This window comes from Netta rufina, assembly GCF_964035555.1.
Source record: "Netta rufina genome assembly, chromosome: 4".
NCBI lineage: Eukaryota > Metazoa > Chordata > Aves > Anseriformes > Anatidae > Netta > Netta rufina.
The window spans coordinates 73,457,760-73,481,665 of record NC_140127.1 but is presented as its reverse complement, the minus strand read 5'-3'; the positions used below and the strand labels follow the sequence as shown (position 1 = coordinate 73,481,665).

Sequence of the window (23,906 nt, the reverse complement as noted above, 5' to 3'; positions counted from 1 at the left end):
CCTTGGCCCATAAATTTTATTTCCAGCATTATAATTTTTTAGCAAATACTTCCTGAAATTACAGCATGCAGGTCTAGATGTCAAACCTGTATTTCTATAAGCAAATTTTGCTGCGAAGGTAAGCAAGATAATGGTAGATTTGTGGGATTAATATGTTGTATGGTTCAGGAACACACTGTATAACATCGTTGTTTGAATTTTGCATATGTTTATAGATCAGATTAATTTATAGGTTTGATTGAATGTGCTCTTTGTTGTGATGCAACATTTGCATAACTAAGATTTGGATTCAGTTGATATGTCAATTTACTTTGCATACCTACTTGCAAAAAATAGTGAGATTATGCAGTGAAATTATATAGAGTGATACTGATTATTTTTCCCCAAATTGCACCAGTGGTTTCCAATTATTGCTTAAATGTTCCTATATACTGTGCCAGCCACAAAGCAATGTTCCTAAATTCATATTCACCTCTTAAACAAAAAATAAATTAAAATATGGAAGACTTCATACTGCAAAATCATGATGAACTTCTAGGGAAAGCTGAAGAAATATTTCTAATGAAATGATATAAAAGGCAAAATAGGTTAAGGTTAGCAAATTTCTGATGCTACTGCACTTGAAAAGTTTCAATGTCATAGATGCTGTCTTTTGAGGTAATTTAAGGTAAATAAAAAGAAATGGAATTGTTTAGTTATCTTTTTGACGCTTAAACTTCAGTCCTTTTTACAGCAAAATTAGAGTTGTTAACTTATCTGGGCATTGCACAAGCCATTTTGTTATTAGCAATTTAATGTGTAAGCAATTTAACAGAATGAAAGAAAGCTGGCGATAATTTGATAGGATTTGAAGATATGACCTCATAGGTTATTACTTTTTTCCCCCTACTGGGAAAGCTTAAGAACAGGTCTTTCATGCTGGGAAAATTAGAACAGTTGTAGTTTATTGGTATCTCTTTTAAATACATTGTATTGTATATGTTGGGAATTGTTCAACTTTAAATTGTAGAAACAATGGCATATGATTTAGAAAACATTTAATAAACAAAATAATTAAACTAAGGGTAAAAATCAGGGGTTTGAATTGTGTAATAATTTTGTGTCTGGAGAAAAGTGATGTCTTCTACACTAACATTATTGGAGATAACAAAGGAAAGACAATCCTAAGAGTCATCCAAAAATGAAGTGGATTATTTATTGCTAAGGCTTCTATTTTTATTTGTCAGATGATATTATTGTGATGTATTCTAATAGGATACATTTTTACCCATGATACAGAAATAACAATTGTTTCAAAAGGAAAAAAACTTTCTTAATAATAACCTTGTTTCAAAAGAGTTTGACTATAGTAAATGATATTTTTAATTACTGGTAGGAATGTTTGAGCTCCTGTCTGTGATCTAAAGAAGCAATTAAATATTGTTAAGTAAAATCCTATTTTTTGAAACAATTTTGCTTTCTTTTGAATGTTCTCATTAGCTATTGTCTTGGCAGTAATTGTGCAAGAGTATCATGGCTTAAAAGTAGCATAGAGGACATAAACCTATAATGCTTCTTTGGAGAATGTTTGAACTATTGAATATCCTGTTAAAATCTGGAACTAAGGAAGAGAAGAAGTGCAGAAATTAAAGCAATGTGAGCATTTGACTGCATATGCCATTTGTCAAACTAAAAAAGGCTGATAAACCTGAGATGAGCTAATGAGGTCTTACGTTTTGTTGTTGATGCAAAGGGGAGAGAAGAGCACATACATTACCTACCTGTGTGGTCAGTGTCTTTGTCTTGAGTAACAAATGGGTCGTGTAGACATCTACACCTTGTCTCCAACGTGTCTTCAACCTCTTCAGGAACCAGTAGGCTATGGAGTTTTGGCAGGTGAATTGGTACTGCCATCTCTGGGTGCACCCTCAATATCTACTGCGTTACTTGCTTCCTGATCTGCCCTTGTCAAGGCAAAGTTACTGCTGCTGTAGTTGCTTGGTACTGTGTGCCCTGGTTATTTTATCACACAGGAAGAGGAAAGGGCGTAGATTTATCTCACTCCAAAAAGCTGGCCCAATCTTTTATTCGCTTGAGGTTTCCTTATCTTCCAGGAGGTTGTCTCCAAGTGATTTGTCTTTCTTTTTATACTACAGTAGGCAGTAAGCCAGGGTGTGGACAGTTTTAGACTCCATTAAACAACAAGATGAAATGCTTGATGCCTCAGAGTAAAGGTGTAGAGAAAGCACTCAGTGGGACTTTTCAGACTGACCGCCAAGCCATCTGCCTTCATGTCAGGGGCTTCAGGTCAGTGGTTTATGTTGCTCATTTTTATTTTTTTGTTTGTTTTCCCTTTTCTGAATGTATCAAGTTAATTTTTGACCTGATATAAAACTTCTGGCATATGCAGTACACGGCGTTCCAAAACCCTTGCTGGTAACAACAGTTATTTTGTTGTTGTTAATATATATATTTCTTAATTTTGTGTTGGGAAAGACAAAAGCAAAAGATTGTTTCACTTCCTCCATGGTACTTAAGATTTTGTCAGCTCAGTTTTGTTCCCCACTCCGGTCTTCTCTTTTATACAGTGAAGATTCTCAGTCTATTTGCTTGTTCCTTGAAGTCCTTGATTGTCCTTGTTGCCACTCTGTATTTCTCCATTCTGTTATACTCTTTTTAGAAAAGTGATGGACAAATAGTATTGATGATGGAGATTTATAGTGGCATAATGGTGTGTTCTGTTTTTTTCTTTCTCTGTCAGAATAATTCTTCGCTTTATTTTGGTTGTTACTCTGTGTTAAGCTGGCACTTACATAAAGCTATAATAATTCACAGATTGTGTTCATGCATATTAATAATCAATACAGAGTCCATCACTATGTATGTAATCAGGAATCTGGTCCTTTTTCCTGGTGTCTATCACTTTACATTTAACAAAGTTAAATTTCATCTGTCTTTTTCATTGCCATTTTAAGACCTTCAAAGCACTTCTGTTCTGTAGTTCTTGTTTGATTGGAACGAAGGGAAAAAGGAGAAATGACTAAATGGCTGGATGGTGCAGGCTGGCATTTTGCACTTCAGTAGATGTATCTAGTCCTTAGATCAGTTATTCTCAGTACCTTGGTTTCTCAGGAAACCAAAGAGGAAGGGGAAAAGTAAAGTATTAATTCTTGGACAATTGATAGTTTGTTTGAATTGTAAAAGTATCTTGGGTCCCATGATCCATCAGTGTGAGTTACAGAGCTAATCTATATCAGCATTACCATGAATATGGCGTTTTTTAAAAAGTAAAGAGGAGGCACTCAAGAAGATGTGTTATAACAGTGTTGGAATTGAACTTTCTGCAATGATTAAAGACTTATGAAAAGTGTTGGCAGTCAACAAGTCTCCACAAAATGCTAGACTTGAGAGCAAGACCAAAGGAGAAGATCTACCCTGGAAGGGCTCAGTGGAAAAGAGAAAATACTTTTCATAATCTCTTTCATCTTGGTTTTCTTTCTAAATTTTCTTTGTTAAAATGTCTGTGTTCTAATAAAACCTAGTTTTACTAATTCAAAGCCCTTGTATTTTTGGTTTGCTTAATTGAAAGAAAAACTGCAAGTGGATTCTCCTCAAAGTAATGGTTGATGTAGAGCCTAATTACAGACACTGTGATTGGTCTGTGAAACTCTCTCAATCTGATAGCAAGTGCAGATGTCGTCTAGAGTGGCCACTAGTTTATTGGGGCTGTCTTGTGTTCACTTGTGATAATGTCACAGATTTCAGCAGCTAATTTACAAAAAAAAAAAAAAAAAAAAAAAAAAAAAAAAAAAAGTAATTTTTTTTCTAAAGATTTCTGTAACACTTGTGTCAGTTTGCATAAGAACTGACTGACGAAAATCAGAAAATTTTAAGATTGTCACTATACTTTCTTTCCATATCTCAGTTGTTGGTTGATAACAGAACTTTGAGGAAATTATTGATCTTATAAATTTGAGTTTTGGGCCTCTAAAAAGGACAATATTATTGAAGGGCTATTTATGTTCTGCAGGTAATATTGGCCTGGAATTAATGCCAAGAGGACAAAGCAATTGCATCTTGGCAAAAAAATAAGTCTTGAAATGTATGAGAAGGGAAGTCACAGAAATAGCAGGCTCCCATTTGTCCTTGATTGGTTGCTTCCTCCTAGACTCCTTTATGAAGGAAGTGGGGAAAAAGGATCTTTAGCTATGAGTACTACACAGAAAGCAGAAAATTATGGACTAATGATAATACATTAGATCTCACAGTGCGAGCTAAAGTATTAATAAAGTTGCAGTGTAGACTTGAATCAGCCATGGCTACTCTGCTTTCAGACATTAGAAAGCTGGAGCTGCAGTGATAAGAATTGTTTTAAAATAATATTGCACAGTGGAATTATGTTAAGACAAAGCGAATTTAAAAGGTAGGATGTAAACATGCAGTAAGAAATAGCTGAACAAGAACCACAAGATAGCCACAAGGGACAAACACAGTGCTTTGTAGGTCACAGCAGAACAAGTGATAGGTTGCTGTGGAATGTCTTGAGCATGCAGCTGAGGAATAGCAAGAGCAGGACATCACCTACTGACTAGATAATTTGAGTACAGTATGCAAAACCAAAAAACAGGTGGGTTTAAAAAGTGAACATATCGTGATCAGGGACAAGTGGTGATAAGGGACGCTTTCCATGCCTCTGCAATGAAGAGAAGTGATGATGATGCTTGCTCCTATTAAATTATCTTCTCTGTTTTCTTCGGTCCTGGTGAGAAAAAAAAATAGTAAATCTCTACAGTGTTTATGCATTGTTGTGATGGCCAGCAACATACACTCACATTACGTGAGCCATGGATGGGAGCCAAATAAAATAATTTTGCTCTCTTGAAAACTGGCTTTTTTTCCATCATAGTTTATCAAGGGAGAAATTTTAAAGTAGCGATATAGTCAGGAAATCGGCTACAATGATTTTTGTTTCTACTTTTCATGCTGCTACTCTGTATGCATAATGTAAGTACCAACCATCACTAGATTGTTACCTTTCCATCTCTCACTTCTGTGAGTAATTCCTTTAGCTAAAGCTAAAGAAGCATTGCTTAAATCAAACAAACCTCAATGCGTTCATTCTTTACATGTATATCAAACAATTTGCTGTATTTTATGGGCACTTTAAAAGAAATACTGGATTGTACCAGTCAGTGCTTGTGGGTGTCAAACCACACAAATTATGTCTCCACGGAGCATAAATCTCTAGATGTCAGTGGCCTGTGTGACCTATACTGGCACATTTGTAATTAGCTGGAACTCTTAAATCCATGTGCTTCTTTAGTTAATGGAAAGTAGTGCAACAGATGGTATACAGTGCCCATTGCTAGAGTTCAGGGTTCTAGAATTCAGTTCGGAAAAAAAAGCTGAATTTTGTTATTGCTGGGGCACGTAGATCTACTCTGGAGACCTGCTTATTTGTTGAGTGCCATCAGGTGGTTGTTGAAGAGTGAGCATGGTTGGAGGGGATTTTCTGAAAGCAGGCCAGCCCTTCGCTTTTTTTTTTTTGTTTTGTTTTTGTTTTCTGTCTTGTGATGCATTTAAGGTAAAGTAGCATGGTTCTCCAGGTGCAATGCTTTTATATTTTATTTTATTTTATTTTTTGTTTGAACCAGGCGTCCCTCTACAAAACTTTGGGCAATGTGTTTTCATACACTCACTGAACGAGTGCTGGAAGGCAGAGATGCGATTAGTGTAATCGCCTGCACAACACGCGCCGTATCTTTTAATGAATTAAGCCATGTTTACAGTAATCCTTACCTTTGAGGCAGTGAAGTCCTGAATTTAAAATAAGCAGTGATGGAAAATCCATCTCAAGTCCTTGTATATTTTTCCTTGTAAATAGTTTCACTATTCAACAATATTTTAAAAGCCATTTATTTCTATTAAGGATTTGCTTTGTTTCAGCTTTCACTCACTGCATTTAAGAATTGCTTGGCCTGGATTAAGAAGTTTGTCACAATCACTTTTTTTTTCTTTTAATGGTATCTGAAGTTTTCATAATTAAAAATCTATAAATCTATGAGAGCAGTGGAAATTTTGTAACCCTTGCTTTAATTCTTGGTTTCAAGCACCTACGCTTCCCATTGTTTTGTGAGAGATTGATGGTGGATTGATAGCCTCACTGAGGTCATTCTATCATCTAAATTTAAACAGGCACAAGTTTTTGTTTGTTTGTTTTGTTTTGTTTTGTTTTCCTGCTTTTCTGGAGTGTCCTCCATGCTTTGAGGAAAAATAAGGGCAACAAAATGAGTCACAGTGTAATAGATGAGAGAGGGAGTACAGGTGGGTTTGGTCTCCCTCCATGTTAGATTTTTTGTTAAAATTATGTGTTTTAGGAGAAATAGCTACTTTTGTTGTTTTCATTAAGCATGTCATTTACGCTGTTATTGCTTTGGATGTCATCTTTCAGATGAAGAATTGCGTGTGTTCTCTGATTGTCTACATTACTCATTTCCTCTTGAATAAAGGGCTGCCCTGAATATGAAACAAACCTTTATTATCCTTTAATTAAATTATTTCATTTGAAAACATATTGGGGGTGATGTGTTTCTTATGCCGTCACATGGTATTCCAAGATTAACTAATGAAAATACACCAAATTCTGTGAATGCACAGCCGGGGAATAGAAAAGATTTTGGATATCATCACAGATGCCTATCTATTGTGATTTAATTAGAACATCCATCAGCATAAGAATAACATCATGAAAATTCCAGTAATAAGAGATCAAGGAAAATTAATTAGTTTAGTTCTTGTTTCTAAAACTTACTATTTCCAGCATTGTGAAATCATATTTTGTTCCTTTGGGGATTAGTGGAAGCATGGGAAATAATTATGGAATGATGCATGTGGCTTCAGTGAGGATGACACCTATTCCTGCTAGGGAAAGAGCAACTTAACGGGAGTCTGAGATGTTCAAAGGAAGAGCAGATTTAATGAACACAAGGTTAGCTGATAGATTTCTCTAGGACTTGTAGGAATTTCTCACAGAGGCAGTCGATGAACAGTTTGACAAATGCAGATACCAGCAACAAGACAATATGAGCATCGAGGAGTTGGTGGGAGCTTTCAGAAAGGTTATTAACGTCCATAAATTCTTGTAGAGGGAAATGTCAACTGTGCTCCCACGGGGCTTTGTTTGAAAACAATCCTGTTTAATGTATTGGTTATGGAGTTGGAAAGTGGAACAGCTCCTTCTCCTTGGTACTGAAGCTTGGAGACTGTACAAGGGCAAGGGGGAAACTGTTGTCACCCAGTATGTCACAGTGAAATTGGACAAGCTTTGGGCTGGTTGTATCTATAGACGGATAACTAGAAGATCCTGCTCACTGCAGGAAACTAGCGTTGCATTTTCTGCAACAAAAGCGAAAAGCTCTTAAATGAAATAATTAATAGATAATTTAAAATGTAATAAAGAAGAAAGGCATATAGAGATGATGCTATCAGTATTGATATTGTAGTGAAACTAGCTGGGAAATAGTCTACTTGAAAAGATAGCCTAATAATAATAATAAAAAACAAAACTTCCCCCACCTAACTTTGACTTGGAAAAATGTGTAAATTGTTTAATTTGAAGATAACCATGGTTAATCTTGTGGAATAAAGGGTTCTCTTCCAGAGATATGAAGGAAAGCTGCAGGGAAGTATGGAGGTAATGCTTAATTCTAGTTTCCAAGTTGGAGGAATTGTAAATGGGAAATGGGATACTTTCAGTGAAAGAATGACCTCTGCATGCAGAAGCTTGCAAAATTATGGTTAGAACCAATTTTAAGATTTTTTTTTTTTTTGAAAGAACCATTTGAATTTGAGGGAGAAATTCTGTATTCAAGGGAGCAAACATGCATTAGTTTAAATCAAGTATACTTGATACTTTTATGTAAACTTGATACTTCTAAAATGTAAACAGATATTACCTGTGCTAGTTTCATACATTGAATTAAAATAACAAGAGGGTAAGCAGATTATATATATATATATATAATAAAATAAATAAAATATATATATATATATATAAATATATATATATATATAAATAAAATATATATATATATATATATATATATATTTTGCAAGATCTGAGATTAATACCTGAAATTAATGTCTGTGATAAGGATGAGCAGAATTTGAAAGATATGTTTTAAAAAGGTATGGTTTTATTAGTAGAAAAAGAAAGAACATCTGTGTACATAGATCATATCTGCAATAATCTAAATAACTTAAAGGTATTATTTTTATTGTAATTACAAATTTGATGTTATTCTGGGGGGAAATGTGATGGAGTGAGAATGCATAGCATAGGACCTGCACACCAAGTAAGTACCTGAAATAAAATCTCTTTTTTTTTTTCTTTTCTTTTCTGGGTTTGCAATGTGACCCTGTGTGAACCAGCATCCCAGTACCAGCGATCTCAGATGCCTTGATCACATCCAGAAGTCTGAGAGAGGACTTCTATTAGGAGGCACTGAAGAGCTGTGAAAATACAGAGCGATTTGTGGGAAACTCTTTGGCTGTATGGAAGTGACTTGACAATCTTTTGTTGGGGCTTTGGCTCCTTTTGATATAGATTCTTTAAAATCTTCTAGCATTTTAGGAAACTCCTTTATCTTTACTTTAAAAATTTTTCAGTGGACAAAAGTGTGTTCTTATGAGTAAAGCAAGCAAAAAAATTGAACATATGGATTTTATGCATGGCTGCTTAAACCTGCTTTCAAGCACGTTCATTCTGGTTTAATACCATTTGTAATAAATTAATTTTCATATCAAACAATTCTACTCTTAATGTTTGTGACAACAGACAAATGGCAATCCCCCTTTTTTCCATCCTTCTTACTGCTAGCCCTCCCTGAATCACCAGGTTCCCTCAGAGAGAGCCGAACATTAGATTTGTAGGCGTTAAGAACTGGAAATTGTATCTAACATCCTCCTAGAGTGAAGACCTTCCATGTAGAAAATTCCACCTAAGGGTTGAATTGATAGCCCAACATCTTGTTCTGGCATCAACAGATTGTCCTCAGATTCATAGCTCGTCTAAACCTCTTACTGCAGTGGGCCAGGTGAGGACTGGATGCAGCTCCAAGGTTTGCTGGACCAGATGGGACGTGCAACCCCTGCCACGTCATGGTAGCACACCTCAGAGTGCCGGCTCCGGGCGCCCTAATGTGGGAGCCCAAACTGGCAGTCAATCCAGAACCGTAGATGTTCGTAAGCCTTTAAACTAGAGTTGGTTTTCTAACCCATGTAGTAGATGGGAAAACCATTTGAGTATTGCTTGCAGCTAGGCTTGGCACAGAATTCTGAAATGTTGTTGCTTTTGGTTAAAGCAGAAGTGGAAGGAAGTCCTGCGTGTGGGTGCAGGAGGAACCTTTCTGTTACAGTGACCTCTGTACTGAGCTTATACCTTCCTGATGAGTTCTTCGTGATCTCTTTAGTTCCTACAGGCATTTTTCCCTCTCAACTCAATCATGTCTCGGTGTAGGCAGTAGCCTCCAAGAATGAGCTGGTTAATGTGACTGAGAAGTGTGAGTGACTCAGGCTTTTTATAACTTCCCTGTTTGGGTGTCAGGGGACTCCATGGTCACCGTTCCCTTGACTTTGCTACCAAGATAATCCTCCCCTTCTCAAGGTTTTTCTCCTTGTTATTAAATGGTTTTCTTGGTAGAAGATGGGATTTCCATATTGGGCTGCTTTCATTTATGAAATAATTTTCCTTGAGGGCAGACCAGAATCTCAACCCAGCATGGAGGTGGAGGGTTAGCAGAGGGGGTGAGGACTGTGAATCCAAAAGGAAGTGAAGAGCTTAGAAAAGCTCAAAGTAAAATTTTGTGCGTAGTTGGGCTTGGGCGTGAGGCCAAACGGTTTATTTTGACTCGTTTTTCCTGTCTAAGTTTTAGGAAAGATGAGAGAAGAATCCAATTTCTGAGACAAAATAAACAAGTATGTCAAAAACTTGTTACTTAAACATGTAGAGACAGATACTCCTCCAAACCATCTTGATTCATCTTTTTATTTTTTCTTCTATTTTTTCCACCTTATTTAAGCAAGGTGATGGGAACTGCCCATGTCAACTCTTCATTTCAGCCAGATCTGCTAAAGGCTGTACTGGCTGTCAGGGACCTAATGAGAGGTGGTGGTGTCTGTACGAGGTTACACCGTGTAGGTCAGCTCTCAGTGCATGTCTGCAGTGCTCCGTGCTGCAGATGGATGGCTGGTAACAGCAGAATCTCAGCTTTATGTCCTATGAGGTATCACTGCAGTCCTCTGTCAGTCTGATTAGCCCAGAGGTGAAGTTTCTTAGGCTGAGTGCATTGCTCATACTTTTGATGGCTGAGCTTGTTTGTCCTGTGCTCCAGTGTGCTCTGTAACCATGCTAGGTAGTCGAGGGCCAACATTGTGCATCCCTACTGTCAGGCTGTTAGACCCTGTAGGCATACCCAACGATATAACCGTTCAAGTATTTAAATTTCTAGCTCCCAGTTAAGCACAAAAATGCTTCTGTGAGGTGAGACAGAATTTTTCTGCACACTGGAACAGGCTTCCCAGGGATATAGTCACGGCATCAAGCCTGTCAGAGTTTAAGAAGCCTTTGGACCGTGCTCTTAGTCATATGGTCTGCATTTTTGGGTAGACCTGTTTGGAGCCAGGAGTTGGACTGTGATCCCTTCCAACTTGGGATATTCTATGATTTTCTGTATCTATTGGAATCCGCTGTGTGTGGAATTCCATACTCTTAACATAAGCATGTCTACATGGTGAGAAGTGTTTGTTTTGACAAAGTTCTCAATATAAGATGCAAACCAAGAATGCACAGAATATCTATCGTGCAGTTTTGCAGGCATCTTAAAGTTGTTTGTGTCCATGCTGCTGATGAAGAGGCAGTTCTGTCCTGCCCATCACCTCTGCTGCTGCATTCAGAGCTTTTCCTGCAGCTGGTGCTGCTGTCCACGTGGCTCCGAAGTCAGGCAGTGAGCTGAAAACTCATTTTTCTTTTGCAGGATTAGTTAGTGTTCAACGGGGTTATGTTCTTAATGGAATTTATAGCGCTGTTATAGCAAAGAATCAAGCACATGCAGAAAAAGCTGAGCTGGCCTCTCAGCCTGGAAGATTATGTTGGTTTAAAGCATATATGGAAGCATGTTTGGGTGCATAGAGTGTAAACAGAGATGGATGTGATAGAATTGTTTGCAAAGTGTACATTTTTCTTAATAGTCCAGAGAAATCTTTTGAAGTATTAGGCCTATAGTAAATTTAATGTTTTTGAACAAGGGATAATCTATGGTTGGATTTTTTTTTTTTTTTTGTCCTTCTCTTATCTGATTGTCTTTCTGCCTTACTTGTCCATCTTTCTCACCTTTTTCACCTATGAAGACTTTAGTAGTGAATATAATGTAATTACAGGTCTGTGCTGACAGTCTTTCCAGTCCAGTATTAATCCTACAGATTTGCTAGGAATCAAGTAGAATAGGTATTTCTTTGCAGAATCACAGAATTTCTAGGTTGGAAGAGACCTCAAGATCATCGAGTCCAACCTCTGACCTAACACTAACAAGTCTTCCACTAAACCATATCCCTAAGCTCTACATCTAAACGTCTTTTGAAGACTTCCAGGGATGGTGACTCCACCACTTCCCTGGGCAGCCTGTTCCAATGTCTTTAATTCAGTAAGAAATATTGAGCACTTTTCTTTTGTCTCTGTAATATTCTGCATTGCACATGTGAACTGGACTAACAATTGGCGGTTCTAGACTGGCAATACTTATACTTGTAAACAAGTTGTAGAGTTAAGATTGTTCTTGTAGAGTTAAAATATTTTAAATATTACATTTAGGTTGCAGCATAGAAATGCTGGCACTTGTTTAGCCACCACAGTGGCCATTTATGTAAGTCAAAGGGAATTGGGTCTATTATGGAGGAAAGCAATATGTTATAGTGTGATGGACAAACAGGTAATTTCACATGCGAAATGCTGTGCTTTTGTAGAAGGTTCCAAACAGTAAAATACTGCTGTTCATAACAGGTTGATGCTAAGGGTGATTGTGGGATTAGACTTTTAGAGACTGCAATGTTAGAGCAGAATTCTGCTGGCATAGTTAGGACTTGGCTCTAGTATAGGAATCCAATCCAATGAATTGCTGACTGAAATAAACAGTTATTTTCTTTATAGATGATACTTTGAAGACAGACTGCCTAAACAAATTTTGTTCATATTGGAGAATTTGCTGGACTGGGGAGGGAAGAGACATTTCTCTATTGCTATATTTAGGAGAAGCTGAAAGCAAGAGATGCACGTACTTTGGCAAATATTCTGGGAAGAAAAGTACAGTTAGGCAATAGAATTCCTTAGATATATTATTGAAAAAATGTGAAGTTAGTTTCAAGAGTAGGATTGCCAATCATCTCTGCAAAACATTTAATTAGAAGTCCAATGGCTAAAATACACTGCTATTAACATACTTTCCTTATGTGATAATATTAAATTTCAAATTCATACTTAATAATCACAGCCTGCCAGTAGATAATATATGTGAACAACAGAGAATGTTTCACAGAAAATTTATTCTAAAAATGTCTGAACTATGCAATTATAACAAAACCACACAAAGCTTAATTCAATGAGATTTACCCTGAAGAACAATTAGTTTGTACTTCTAAGTTATAGGGGTTGGAACTCAGTGGAGAAACCTAGTTTCACATTTTTAAAAATGAATGGATGGTTGTCTAAGTGTGTTGCTGAGCATTTTTTAAAAATGACAATAAATTGAAAACTTTAGAGAGAAACAAAAAAATTAAGTTACCTAAGAAAATAGCAGATATCATTCTAGCCTAGACAGTAACAGGGGATCTCTTTTCCTTACATCTCCTTCTGTTTTCTTTCATCTGTCATAATAAACTTTTATGTTTGTATGAAAAATGTTATGTGATGCCATTATCCTGATAACACAGGATATCTTCCTCGCAGGTACTGCAAGGTATAAGCTATGAGTGATTTATGTTTTCAGTGAAGCACTTAAAGCTAATGGTTTGGGGGATATTTGGTCAAAGTAGAAATAAGATATTGTCATCATCCTTTCCTTTATCCAGCTGAGCAGTTCTAGTTCACCTGTTCAGTCTAGGAAGATTGTTGTAGAAATGGTGAGGAAGAAATATTTCATTTGTTCACATATGCTTGGACATGAAACTGCTTTCCATTCTTTTGTTATTCAAAATTTTTATTGTGACAACAGTTGGAGAAATGTTGGGGAAAATGCACTGATTTGACTTTTTTATTTTACTTGCTTGCTTTGGGAGCAGATTTGAAATGAAAAAAACTCTTATAGGCTCTTAATGAGTTTTTATCTTGTATACATCTTTTATAGTTGAAAGCATTGCTTGCCCTTTCATATAGAGTTTTGAAAGATTTTTTTCCTATTTCTTAGTAAGGGTTGAAACTGAGGCAGTATTCCAATTGAAAAAAATGGTCATCCAGTTTGCATCTTTTGTGTCACCTGTATGATTGCCATCCACTGAAATTAGTTTGCTTTTGTAGGCTTTGGACTATCTTACAGCTTTTAATTAGGTATTGCATTATAAGAAGTATGTGTTTCAGAACCCATGTTAATAGTAAGGAAAAGCACACTTACTAGAAAGAACTAAACTGTATTTCACACATTTACAGGTATCATAACTGATAAATTACTGACTATAATCATTGCCTACCTATAACTTGTTCTGTGAATACAGAGGCCAACTGGAGTAGCAACCATCCTTTTATAGACAGACTTGCAGTTTCTGAAAGATGATTAAACATTGTTGGAAAAATGAGAATAGCTCCCACATTAACCATGTTTACAGCAACTAGAAGCTGTCTCATACTTTTATTTAATGACACACATGGGTGCTTTCAGTGCTGTAAAGCATGAAGCCTAATGATTTTTTGCATAAGAGTAGAAGCTGAATAATAGTAATTTTAGCATACACTAGATATTATCAGATAATTCTACTACTAAATATTTGCAGGTGGGAGGAGACTGAGGCCTGTATTTATATGTGATTTATAAATACACTGATTAGAGAGTTCTGATATGCCTCTCTTTTTGAGCAAGTATTGTAAGTTGTCTGCCAGTTGCGCAGTGAAAATCTTTCACAGGCTGTGAATGAATTTTGCATAGACTTACCAGTCTGTTAATTTTGAGTGATAGTAATTAGTCAAAGACATTTTCTTTACTAAAGTAGTGGAACCTATGTTGTATATTCTGGATGATATTTATAAGTACTGAATATGTACCTTATTGAACTAAGCTTTATAAATTAGATTGTTACTCAAGAAAAGGTAGTTATAGTCTTGATTTTATTCACTCAGTTCTTTGTTGTTTTGTATTACTGGAATTAATTTGTCAGCTAAACATAGTAAGTTTTCTGAAGAAAACAATTTTTAACACTTGGGATATTATATACAGAGGGCTTAATCTGCATCTCAATGTATAATATGTTATTTTGTCTTTCCCTACTTTTAGTATGTTATTCTTATAGTGTTCCAATTATATGGGATTTCTAGTTTTTCTTTTCAATTAATAAGTTATTATATGATTAAAATAAAGGAAATATTTAAACCTGAATTATTTTAAATTAACATTTATGTGATTGGATTTCTCAGGGTCAGTGTTCTTTCAGTGTTTTTCAATAGACGAACTAGTTTACGTTTGGCATTGCTCTTCACTGAATACTTTATCACTTTCAGAGCAAATTGCTAGCTCTGTGAGGTGGACTGTATGTGTCCTGCAACCTGATGGCTGGATTTTTCTGTTGCTGGAATTTAAAAACGAAGACAACTGTCTTGAAAATTTAATGAAAAGCCAAAATGGCAAATAAAATGACTGCTGTCTTTGTTTTAGGCCTTGTTTAAACTTTTAAGCCTAAGATGATCTAGAAAATCCTTTTTGTTTTTGAGCAAATACTGTTCTTCTTGGTGCAAAATTAAGAAATTCTAACTACTGAGGGGAATTTTTATTCAGAAAGCTGCACAGGCTCATTGAATTACTTGTATTCCATGCGAGGAGGGTTGACCTTGGCTGGTTGTCAGACACCCACTGCCACTCTCTCACTTGTCTCCTTAACAGGAGAAAATAAGATGGAAAGCTCGTGGGTGGGGATAAAGCAGAGATCGCTCACCAGTTACCATCCTTGGCAAAACTTGACTTGGAAAAAAAATAATTTAGTTTATTGCTAATTTAAATAGATTTGCATGCTGAGAAACAAAGGCAAAAACTACTCTTTTTTTTTTTTTCCCTACTCCCTTTTCCCCTGGCTTAACTTTACTCTTTCACCACTCTTTCTTTTTCCCCCATTTTCCCCTTGAGAGGCACAAGGAGGTGGAGAATAGGGGTTGTTGTCAGTCCGTAATGTTTGTCTGAGATGTTCAATGCTTCACTTTCCTCACACTTCTCCCCACCTCCAGTGTGGGTCTTCTCCATGGGTGCAGTCCTTTTGGGGTAAACCTGCACGGGCTGCACTTGCTCCACTGTGGCTTCTTCCCAAAATTCCAGGGGCCATCCAATCCATACCAAGTACATTCAATACAGGATGTATGCAGCATGATAGGGTATCTTAAGGGCATAGGAGAGAAGAATTTTCTGAACACAGGCTTTTAAGCACTTGGTGGATGTGGCAGTGGTGTGCTTGAGTGTTCTCAGGAGCAGAGGGACAGTAGCAATATTACGGAGAAGTATTATATGTATACGGGAACAATGTGCGCTGCTCCCTAAAATTTATACAGTATTTGGACTTTATAGTATTAATATCTGTTCATTTTGTGTCATTTTGTATCTTCTAGGGAGTATGACTTCTGCAACGTCACCTATCATTTTGAAATGGGACCCGAAAAGTTTGGAAATCAGGACTCTCACAGTAGAGAGGCTACTGGAGCCACTTGTTACTCAAGTAAGTAACTTCTGTTTGTTTTACTTCTTCTTTTAGCATGATGCTATATTTACTCATTATATGTAATTATCTTAATAATTGTAAATAGTAAAATTTTAAATAGCTTTTGTTCGTGACCTCTAGTGGAAAACTCTGTTGAAATGTGTTCAGAAGTTCTTGTTCTAAATAATAAATAGTCTGAAAATATGAGTGGGAATACAGTAGCAACAACTGTTTAGCTATGCTTGTCTTTCAAAAACAGATTAAATATTTATGAAGCAGTCAATTTAAGATAGGGATCTGACTGAGCATATGCCCTTGGTGTGTTGTGTTGGGAGACTGGTTCAGCAAAACCAACCAACCAAATTAAGGAAACATGTCCAGTCATTCCTAAATGGACTAAAAATGGTATGACGAAAGCGATAGTAGGTGATGTTTATAATGTATATATTAGTGGTATCTATCTTTTAACCAGAGAGATCAGTTTTTACATAGTCAAAGAACATCTTTGTGTATCTATGCCTATCAAACTTCTTGTGTCTGTATAGAGTTGAATGTGCTGTGAATGCATGAGCAGGAGTGATGTGGTCTGGAGAAATATGGCGGTAGATATCAAGCTTCAGTCATCAGCAGGGTGATTTGCTGAAACTGTGACCTGGTGCCTTTCTTTTCCTGAGGTGCTATTAGAAATAGCCAGCTAGTTACATAACCACCATAGTAAGCTTTAATATGGGTAGCCCCTTTATTTAAAATACATAAATCATTTTCCTTATAATAATGCTAATCATATTAAAAATGAAGAATGCCAGCCAACGCCATCTGCCTAACCACCTGTTACTAACAATTTTCTTGTAGACATTATGGATCTTGACGGGTAGAAATGTAGGCCTTGTTTTGAGCATGAGACCAGACTTCGAGATGGTTTGTTTTCAGAATAAAACAGATATCAAATATAAATCCCTACTTCTTTATTTCTCTAAAACTGATGTCTGTGTATGGTTCCCACACTCTTTAAAAGCAGTCAATTCCCAAAGAAGTTACACCTAGTCTTCTTTCTTCGTTTTGGAGAAAAAAAAAAAAAAAAAAAAAAAAAAAAAGCATTATCTTTCTACAGATAACTCTGGGAATGTCTGTGACACTGCACAAAACTTTACAGATTCAAAGACAAATAAATGATGTGAAACGTACATCGATCTGTTGATAAAGTGATTATTAGCTATCATTATAAACCTTTACAATTGTTGATATGGAGGACAGGCTAAAATCCAGAAGACATTGCAATATGAAATGAAAATTATGTTATGAGCTCTATGTTATTCTGGTCCACCTGCTGGCAAGAGAAGTGAGGCTGCTGTGGCATCATGGTCAGTTGTGAAAAGAGTAAATTACTGAGTATTCTGAGAGTGATTTTCCTGTTTTCCTTTCATTTTGTTTTATTTTTCAACAATGTGCACAGAAGAGAGAAAATAATCTATCAGCTCAGAAATGAAAGCACTATCGTAATTTCATAGTTCCTGAAGTTAAGTTAAGGTTTAGCTAGATTTTGTTTGATGTTGGTCCTCAGCAACGTAAATACAGCAATTACAAGTTGAACTACATGATGTAGTTCATTTTCATTGCTGAAAACTGTTTCCAAGATCCTTACGTTTGTATATTTTTACATTTGTATTTATTTACTATTTCAGCAGTATGTCAAGAAGACTAGAAGAAATAAAATGCAGTCCAGGGGGGCTAAAGCAATGTCTGCAGTTTTATTCACAGTTTATGAATACTTCCATTCTGATTTCTTCATGTCATAGGCCTCTATATAGTATGAACATATAAAAAAGAACTTTCTGAACATGTGATTTATTTCTCGTTCTAGAGAAATAAGTAGTTCTACCTATTTTCCTCTAGTTTGAATCTAATAAAGTTTGTTTGACTAAAGCATGTTTTGTGAGCCACACAAACATAACCATGAAAATTTTGAGTGAGGAGAAATATGCTACCTTCAGAGTATGTTTATCTGTTGCATTTTTAGCTTAAGTTATTCATCTGTTCTTTGTTTTTCTCAGATAATTAACAAAAGTTAACAATCATCCCAGCTTGAAAGCTTTTCCTTTCTTAAAGCTACATAAACAGTCTGGTCAAGTCAAGAATAGTATCTTGTTTATCTCAGTTTGGGCTTGGATTGCAATCTGCCTATGCCATGATAAACTCCACAAGAACTGAGCCCACATTGCATGTGCAAGCATGTTTCAATCTCCTTAGAAAATTTAAAACCATTTCCTAAAAAGAAAATCTACTTTGAAAGTTTCTTTTTAAAAACAAATAAGTTATTTAATCTCTGTTCAATTTAAACTCAGAAGTCCAATGTAGATTGATAAGAGCTCCTTAACACGGAGATCTTACAGATGTTATTTCACAATTAATTAACAATAGGTCACTGATAGAAGAGAGATTCAATGGCCAGACTGCACAAGTTCCTGAGCAATCTGGTCTGACTTTGAAGGTAGCCCTACTAGATGACATCCTGTGCTCCTTTACAGCCAAAATTAGTTGGATGTTGTGATTTTTAGCACTGTCAAGACAAATCCATGCTTTGTTTTGGCATCACACTTGAATATTGTAGAAGATCCTTGTGCTATCCAGACTGTGTATGATTTTGAAGAGTGCTTGGAAAAACAAACAAACAAACAAACAAAAAACGAAACAGTTATACACTAGGCTTTAGGCTTCAAAAATACTGATCAAGCCTTTTGTGTCTATCTGGTGTGTGTGTGTAGGATTTAGGTTCTGAACTCAGGGTATATATAGGCTCATAAATGAGTAACGTTTATCAGAAATGAGATTTTCTCATGGTGGAGGATCCAGTGATTTCTGTTGAAATTCTGTGGAGTAATATGGAAATGTGATGTGGATTTGAAAAAGAACATGGAAGTGAGTCGGGAGAGTGGCACATTAAAACTTGAATTTTAGACAAGCTCATTAGTGTTCCAGATGAGAAAATATGGATAACCTATGAATTGATTTAGAAGAAATTATAAGACAGGAAGGTTGTCTGAGCTGGAGGCAAAAAAATCCATTAACTGATCATGAGAACGCATTAGAAATGACAGAATTGCATTTATTCTAGGCAGCCCTGAACTGGCAAACTAATTAAAACTTTCTTTGGCTGTCAGAGGTCTAAGTGTATTGGAAGTTACTGAAGCATCCATTTGCCCAGTGCTTGTTGTCATATTTAAAGTGTAACAGATACGTGCTCGTATCTGCCATATGTCTTTTTCATGTTGCTGTTACTGAGATTTTGTGGAAAAAAATAAATGTTTTGTGAGTTTATAAATGTTGACATTATTTATTATAAATCTTAAAATTTTTAATTCTATGAAAATTATAGAATGAAACCTGTAACTAAAATATGTCCTTAAGAATTAGTGCCTCTTATTCTCTCACCTTCATGCTTGTAACCAAAATGAATGACAAGTTTGTCAGACTGTGAGTGATTTTCAGAAGAAAAAAGAATTAATTTTTTACAAAGGAATTAAATGTCCTTACCTGATATTTTATGTACCTGATATTTTATGTGTAGCTGGAAGGTAGTGTTTGTGATTGAGATGTTTGTGGTTGAGATTGCCGATAATGACTCAGGATAGTTTTTGGTTTTGGTGATTTTCCATTTTAATTAAATACAAATGTGACTTTTCATGAGAATGAAAGAGATTATATAAATCATGAACACAATTGTTTTAGTCTTTTTCAAAAAAAACAAAACAAAAGTACTCACATGCAAACATATAAATGAAAAAAGAGTTATGTATAATTTTTGAAGATCAGGTATGCTTATGCTTTGTTGATGAAATATCAATTTTCTAGTGTTAAATTAGAACATTTTCTACTTTCTATTTGGTAGTTTGCCATAGGTATTTTAAATAGCAGTCTGGCTGTTCTACAAATGTACCTTTACTATCAGAGCCATGCAGCAGTTGCGCTTTCCAGAATATTCATTTTTGGAATATCATGCATAAGTTCAGAATTGTAAAAATAACACAAATAATAGTAAGTGTTCCAACTCTGAGTCCTGTTATAGTAGCTTAGAATGAAACAATAATATTTTGCAAGGCAGACAGATGCCATTGATTTAATGGTTTTGCATTTTTTCTTGTCTATAGTATCATTCAATAAAATGTAGTAACCTACATATAAAATAAACATATAATTATATAAAATTCCAAATAGTTTTAATTAGCGAGACATATTTAGAAAATTGTAATAATTATTGCTGATGTTATACTTGATTTCTCATCAAAGAGTTTGTGCCTAGTCTAATCCCTTGTGCAGTATATTTTGAAAATGAACTGATTTCTGTATTGCCTTGAGAAATATATTTATATACTCAACCTTTACAGTTATTCAGAGATTATTTGCATTTGGTGAGCCATTATCACATTTGATCTGCAAATCCAGTGGACTAATTAATCTCCACAGGAAATTATTGATTGCTATTGTCTGGGAGCTGCATCTGAACCACAACACTGCACATGCACACATGCAAACACAGGCTTCCTTTTGGAGGTTTTGTGAATGTGTATGCATGTTTAAAACAATTTTCAGGAAAATGGTTACAGATGATGGAGTACTGTATGTCTGATGCACACATCCCACTTGTGTTAGTAATTGTGCAGAATTTTTGTGCAGTTTCTCTATTTGATAGCTAGATTCAGCTGAAGCTGTCTTCAGGACAGGCCTAAAGGAAAATGAATTATAAAGGCTCATTTTTGATCATTTGAGCTCAATTTAGTAACATTATAAGGTCCAAATTGTTATTTTCTATTTGAGCACGACTATTTTCCCAATTGCAAAGTTATTTTTCATTTAAACACTCGGATCTGTGGCCTTTGTGGCAGTGCGGGAGGTTGGACTGTGCATCAGTCTTGTCTGGAGGGGGCTCATTAGGCAATAGCCATTAGTGTCAGGGAGCCCATGCTGCATCCCATCAGAAAATGAATTTGGGATTTTTCATTTCTAACTGAAACTAAACCTTACATCTCATTTATGAAGGATTTCTTGGTTGAGAAGGCACATCATCCACCTTGCTTTCTCCAGTGTTGCTCTATTTATTGCTTAAAATGCTCTCTGAACTCAAAATTAACAGGTGCTTATTTAGCTCAGGGTGCTCTTTAATCTGTAAAATCGTTCAAGAAATGTCTGCTGCAGTCTGGCCTTGACAGTTTCTTCTTTGCCATAAGATTTACTAACATCTGTGCCTCTCTGTAAACGCTACTTGGGATCTTCTCGGTACAGAGACTTTTTGTGCTTGCTGAGAGATTATTTAACTCAATTTTATCATTTCTATTTTTGTTCTTCATGACTGGAAAACCGTGGGCTATTTATAGTATGTGGTGTCCTGCAAGGTCAGGACCTTGTCAGTCTATATTTACCTTCCTGTGATTTTATTCGCTGTTTAAAGGTATTTATGTACGCGTCTGTACCTCTGAGTTTATGCATATGTAGCTTAGCATTTTCTGGAGGAAGAATGGAAACTCAGGGGGATTTAGGTCTTGCCCACTGCGCCCATATTCCATTTTTATGACAAAATGGTGCCAAAACCCAGAGTAATTAAAAATACTGTCTACTTCCCTTCCACCACACAAGCCAATGTGGAGAGATGTTGAGAAAAAATTAATGTTGGAGATGTAAGTTTTGCTGGCACTATGATAGATTTGCCCCAAATTGTAACTGGAAAACCTTACAACTAAATGGGCCTACTGTATAGCTTTGTATTCATAAATGCTAGAGTTTTCATCCATTGAGAAATGTTTTGACTTTGGTCAACCTTAACAAATTCTTAGTGGTCAGGGTTACCAGAGGGGCACAAAGTGTCCTTGGCTTCACGTGGTATGGATGAAACTGTTTTCAACACAGTTTAATTTAAAAAAGCATTTACTGCTTTGACTCTTCACTCTGAGATGTAACCTTCTGAAACAGGTTTGCAGTGTCCCAGTATGGCATAAATATATCCATGTGCAGTGATTAAGTTCTGAGAAGGAATATGCTGGATGTCTCTGCTACTGCTATGAACAAATAAATCACATCTGACTTGATGCAGTAGGTCATGTCATAGCTTTATCTGTTGTATGAACAGAAGATGAGTGCTCTTTCATGCCTACAGAGTTGATCTCTTCTCTCAAATTGAGACTCATTTATATTCTTAGAGATGGACTCTTCTGGGGTCAGAGCTGTGACTAAAGCCAAACAAAGAAAAGAGACATGGAAATAAACATGCATCTGCCCACAAGAATTTGTACAAACACAGCTTTATGTAGAAAAAAAATCATTAATTAATGTCCCCTCCACAAACCTCATTGCTTGGCTAGCAGTGATACCAGCTGTTTTTGTGAAGAATACCACCAGGACTACTTTGTTCAGCACTGGGGCCTCCAGCACAAGAAGGACGTGGACCTGTGGGAGTGAGTCCAGAGGAGGCCATGAGGATGGTCAAAAGGCTGGAGCACCTCTCCTATGAAGACAGGCTGAGGGACTTGGGGTTGTTCAGCCTGGGGAAGAGAAAGCCCCAGGGAAGCCTCCCTGTGTACTGCCCGTACCTAAAGGGGGCTGCACGAAAGCTGGGGAGGGCCTCTTTGTCTTGACTGGAAATAAATATGATATAGAAACAAACAATGACAACAAAACACAAGAACAGGCACATAGCTGAATATTAAGCCAGAATTAACACTGAGAAGTTTTGTCAGTATTACCAGAGTATTACCAGTTGCTGCTCCAGTGCAGGAATGAATGTACAGAAGTGGGGCAGATGATGGGAGAGGGGGATTTGGACAGATCTTTCCTATAAGTGCATTCAGCAGGGAAGGGCTAGTGCAAGCAATTGGATAGCTAAAAGCTGGGAGAGTCCTTGATAATGCCTTCATCCTGACTCTTGAAACAGTGCAGAGCTCCGAAACTTGTCTTCTTGTCTTTTTTTTTTTCCTAACAATATGGTTTTCCTGCACATGCTTTTCTTGTAAGTGAAAGAGTTGAAGAGTTTTCAGAAAGTGACGTTTCTTCCAGGAATTTCCAAATTCTAAGCAAAAAGCAAAAAGTATTCTGAATAATTTTTGTGATACTGTGGTGGTTTTACAGAGTACGGCACTGTATGGGCTGCTGCCGGGAAAGTTAACATTCCAGCCAGACCCAGTACAGATATCTTTTTTTTACTTGTGTCCTTGAAGACATAGCAATATGCACTTTAACAGAGCTGAGCCTTTTTCTGTTCTCAAAAATCCAACTCAGCTGGTTCTTAACAATTCTTCTGATTTATGTAAGGTCATCGCTATAGAAAGGGAATATCTAAAGTTTTGAGGGGAAAATGGCTTCTGTTGCATTTTTTGTAGATTCTTCTTAGTTTGCAGATTTTTTTTTTTTTCCAAAATATCGTATGAATAACATGTCACTTCCAAAAGTTTTCGAAGTATAAAAAAGGATAGTTACAAATATATTAGCAAATTGTTCTCTTTCTTTCATGTCAAAAATACTAATTAAAGCAGGAGATCTAGATCCACTTCTGCTTTAAAAGATGAACGCATAGTTATAGCCATTTGAATTGTTCAATGGATATATGGCCTTGTTACAAAACCAGTAATAGACTTTGATTTTGTCTGATAAGCAAAACCTTGTTGGTACTATGAACTTACGCTTAATAGAAGTATTTGACATAAGAGCTTTTTCAGTGATGAAAATAAAACACCTTAAATTATTGCAGTGGATATAATTGCTGATATAACAACTTTCTGAACTATAATACTTTTATGTTTAGTGTAGTTGAAAAATGCAACTTTGAGTGCTTTAGCAGGGGGTTAACTTGAAATAAATGTTTTTAACATCACCAAATGAGAATCAGATGCAATACAAATAACTACTGCCAGGCCTACATACTGTATGAGCAGTGAGTTGGCATGGTTTCTTACTCAGCAGCTTCAAAATAGCTGTTACGATATCCAACTGAATCACTGTGTGAGCTC

General features: G+C 36.1%; 1 protein-coding gene across 3 annotated transcripts in view; it reads left to right on the top strand.

Moving 5' to 3' along the window:
- Positions 1-15,831: 15,831 nt before the first annotated feature.
- Positions 15,832-23,906, top strand: part of CTNNA2 (catenin alpha 2) — a gene marked incomplete at both ends in the record, with an annotated part of 418,840 nt that continues 410,765 nt past the window's right edge. For all 3 annotated transcript variants that reach the window (XM_084286116.1, XM_084286115.1, XM_084286114.1), the window contains one exon: positions 15,832-15,933. In XM_084286116.1, coding sequence (XP_084142242.1) covers positions 15,832-15,933 — 102 coding nt within the window. The remainder of the gene's footprint in view (positions 15,934-23,906) is intronic.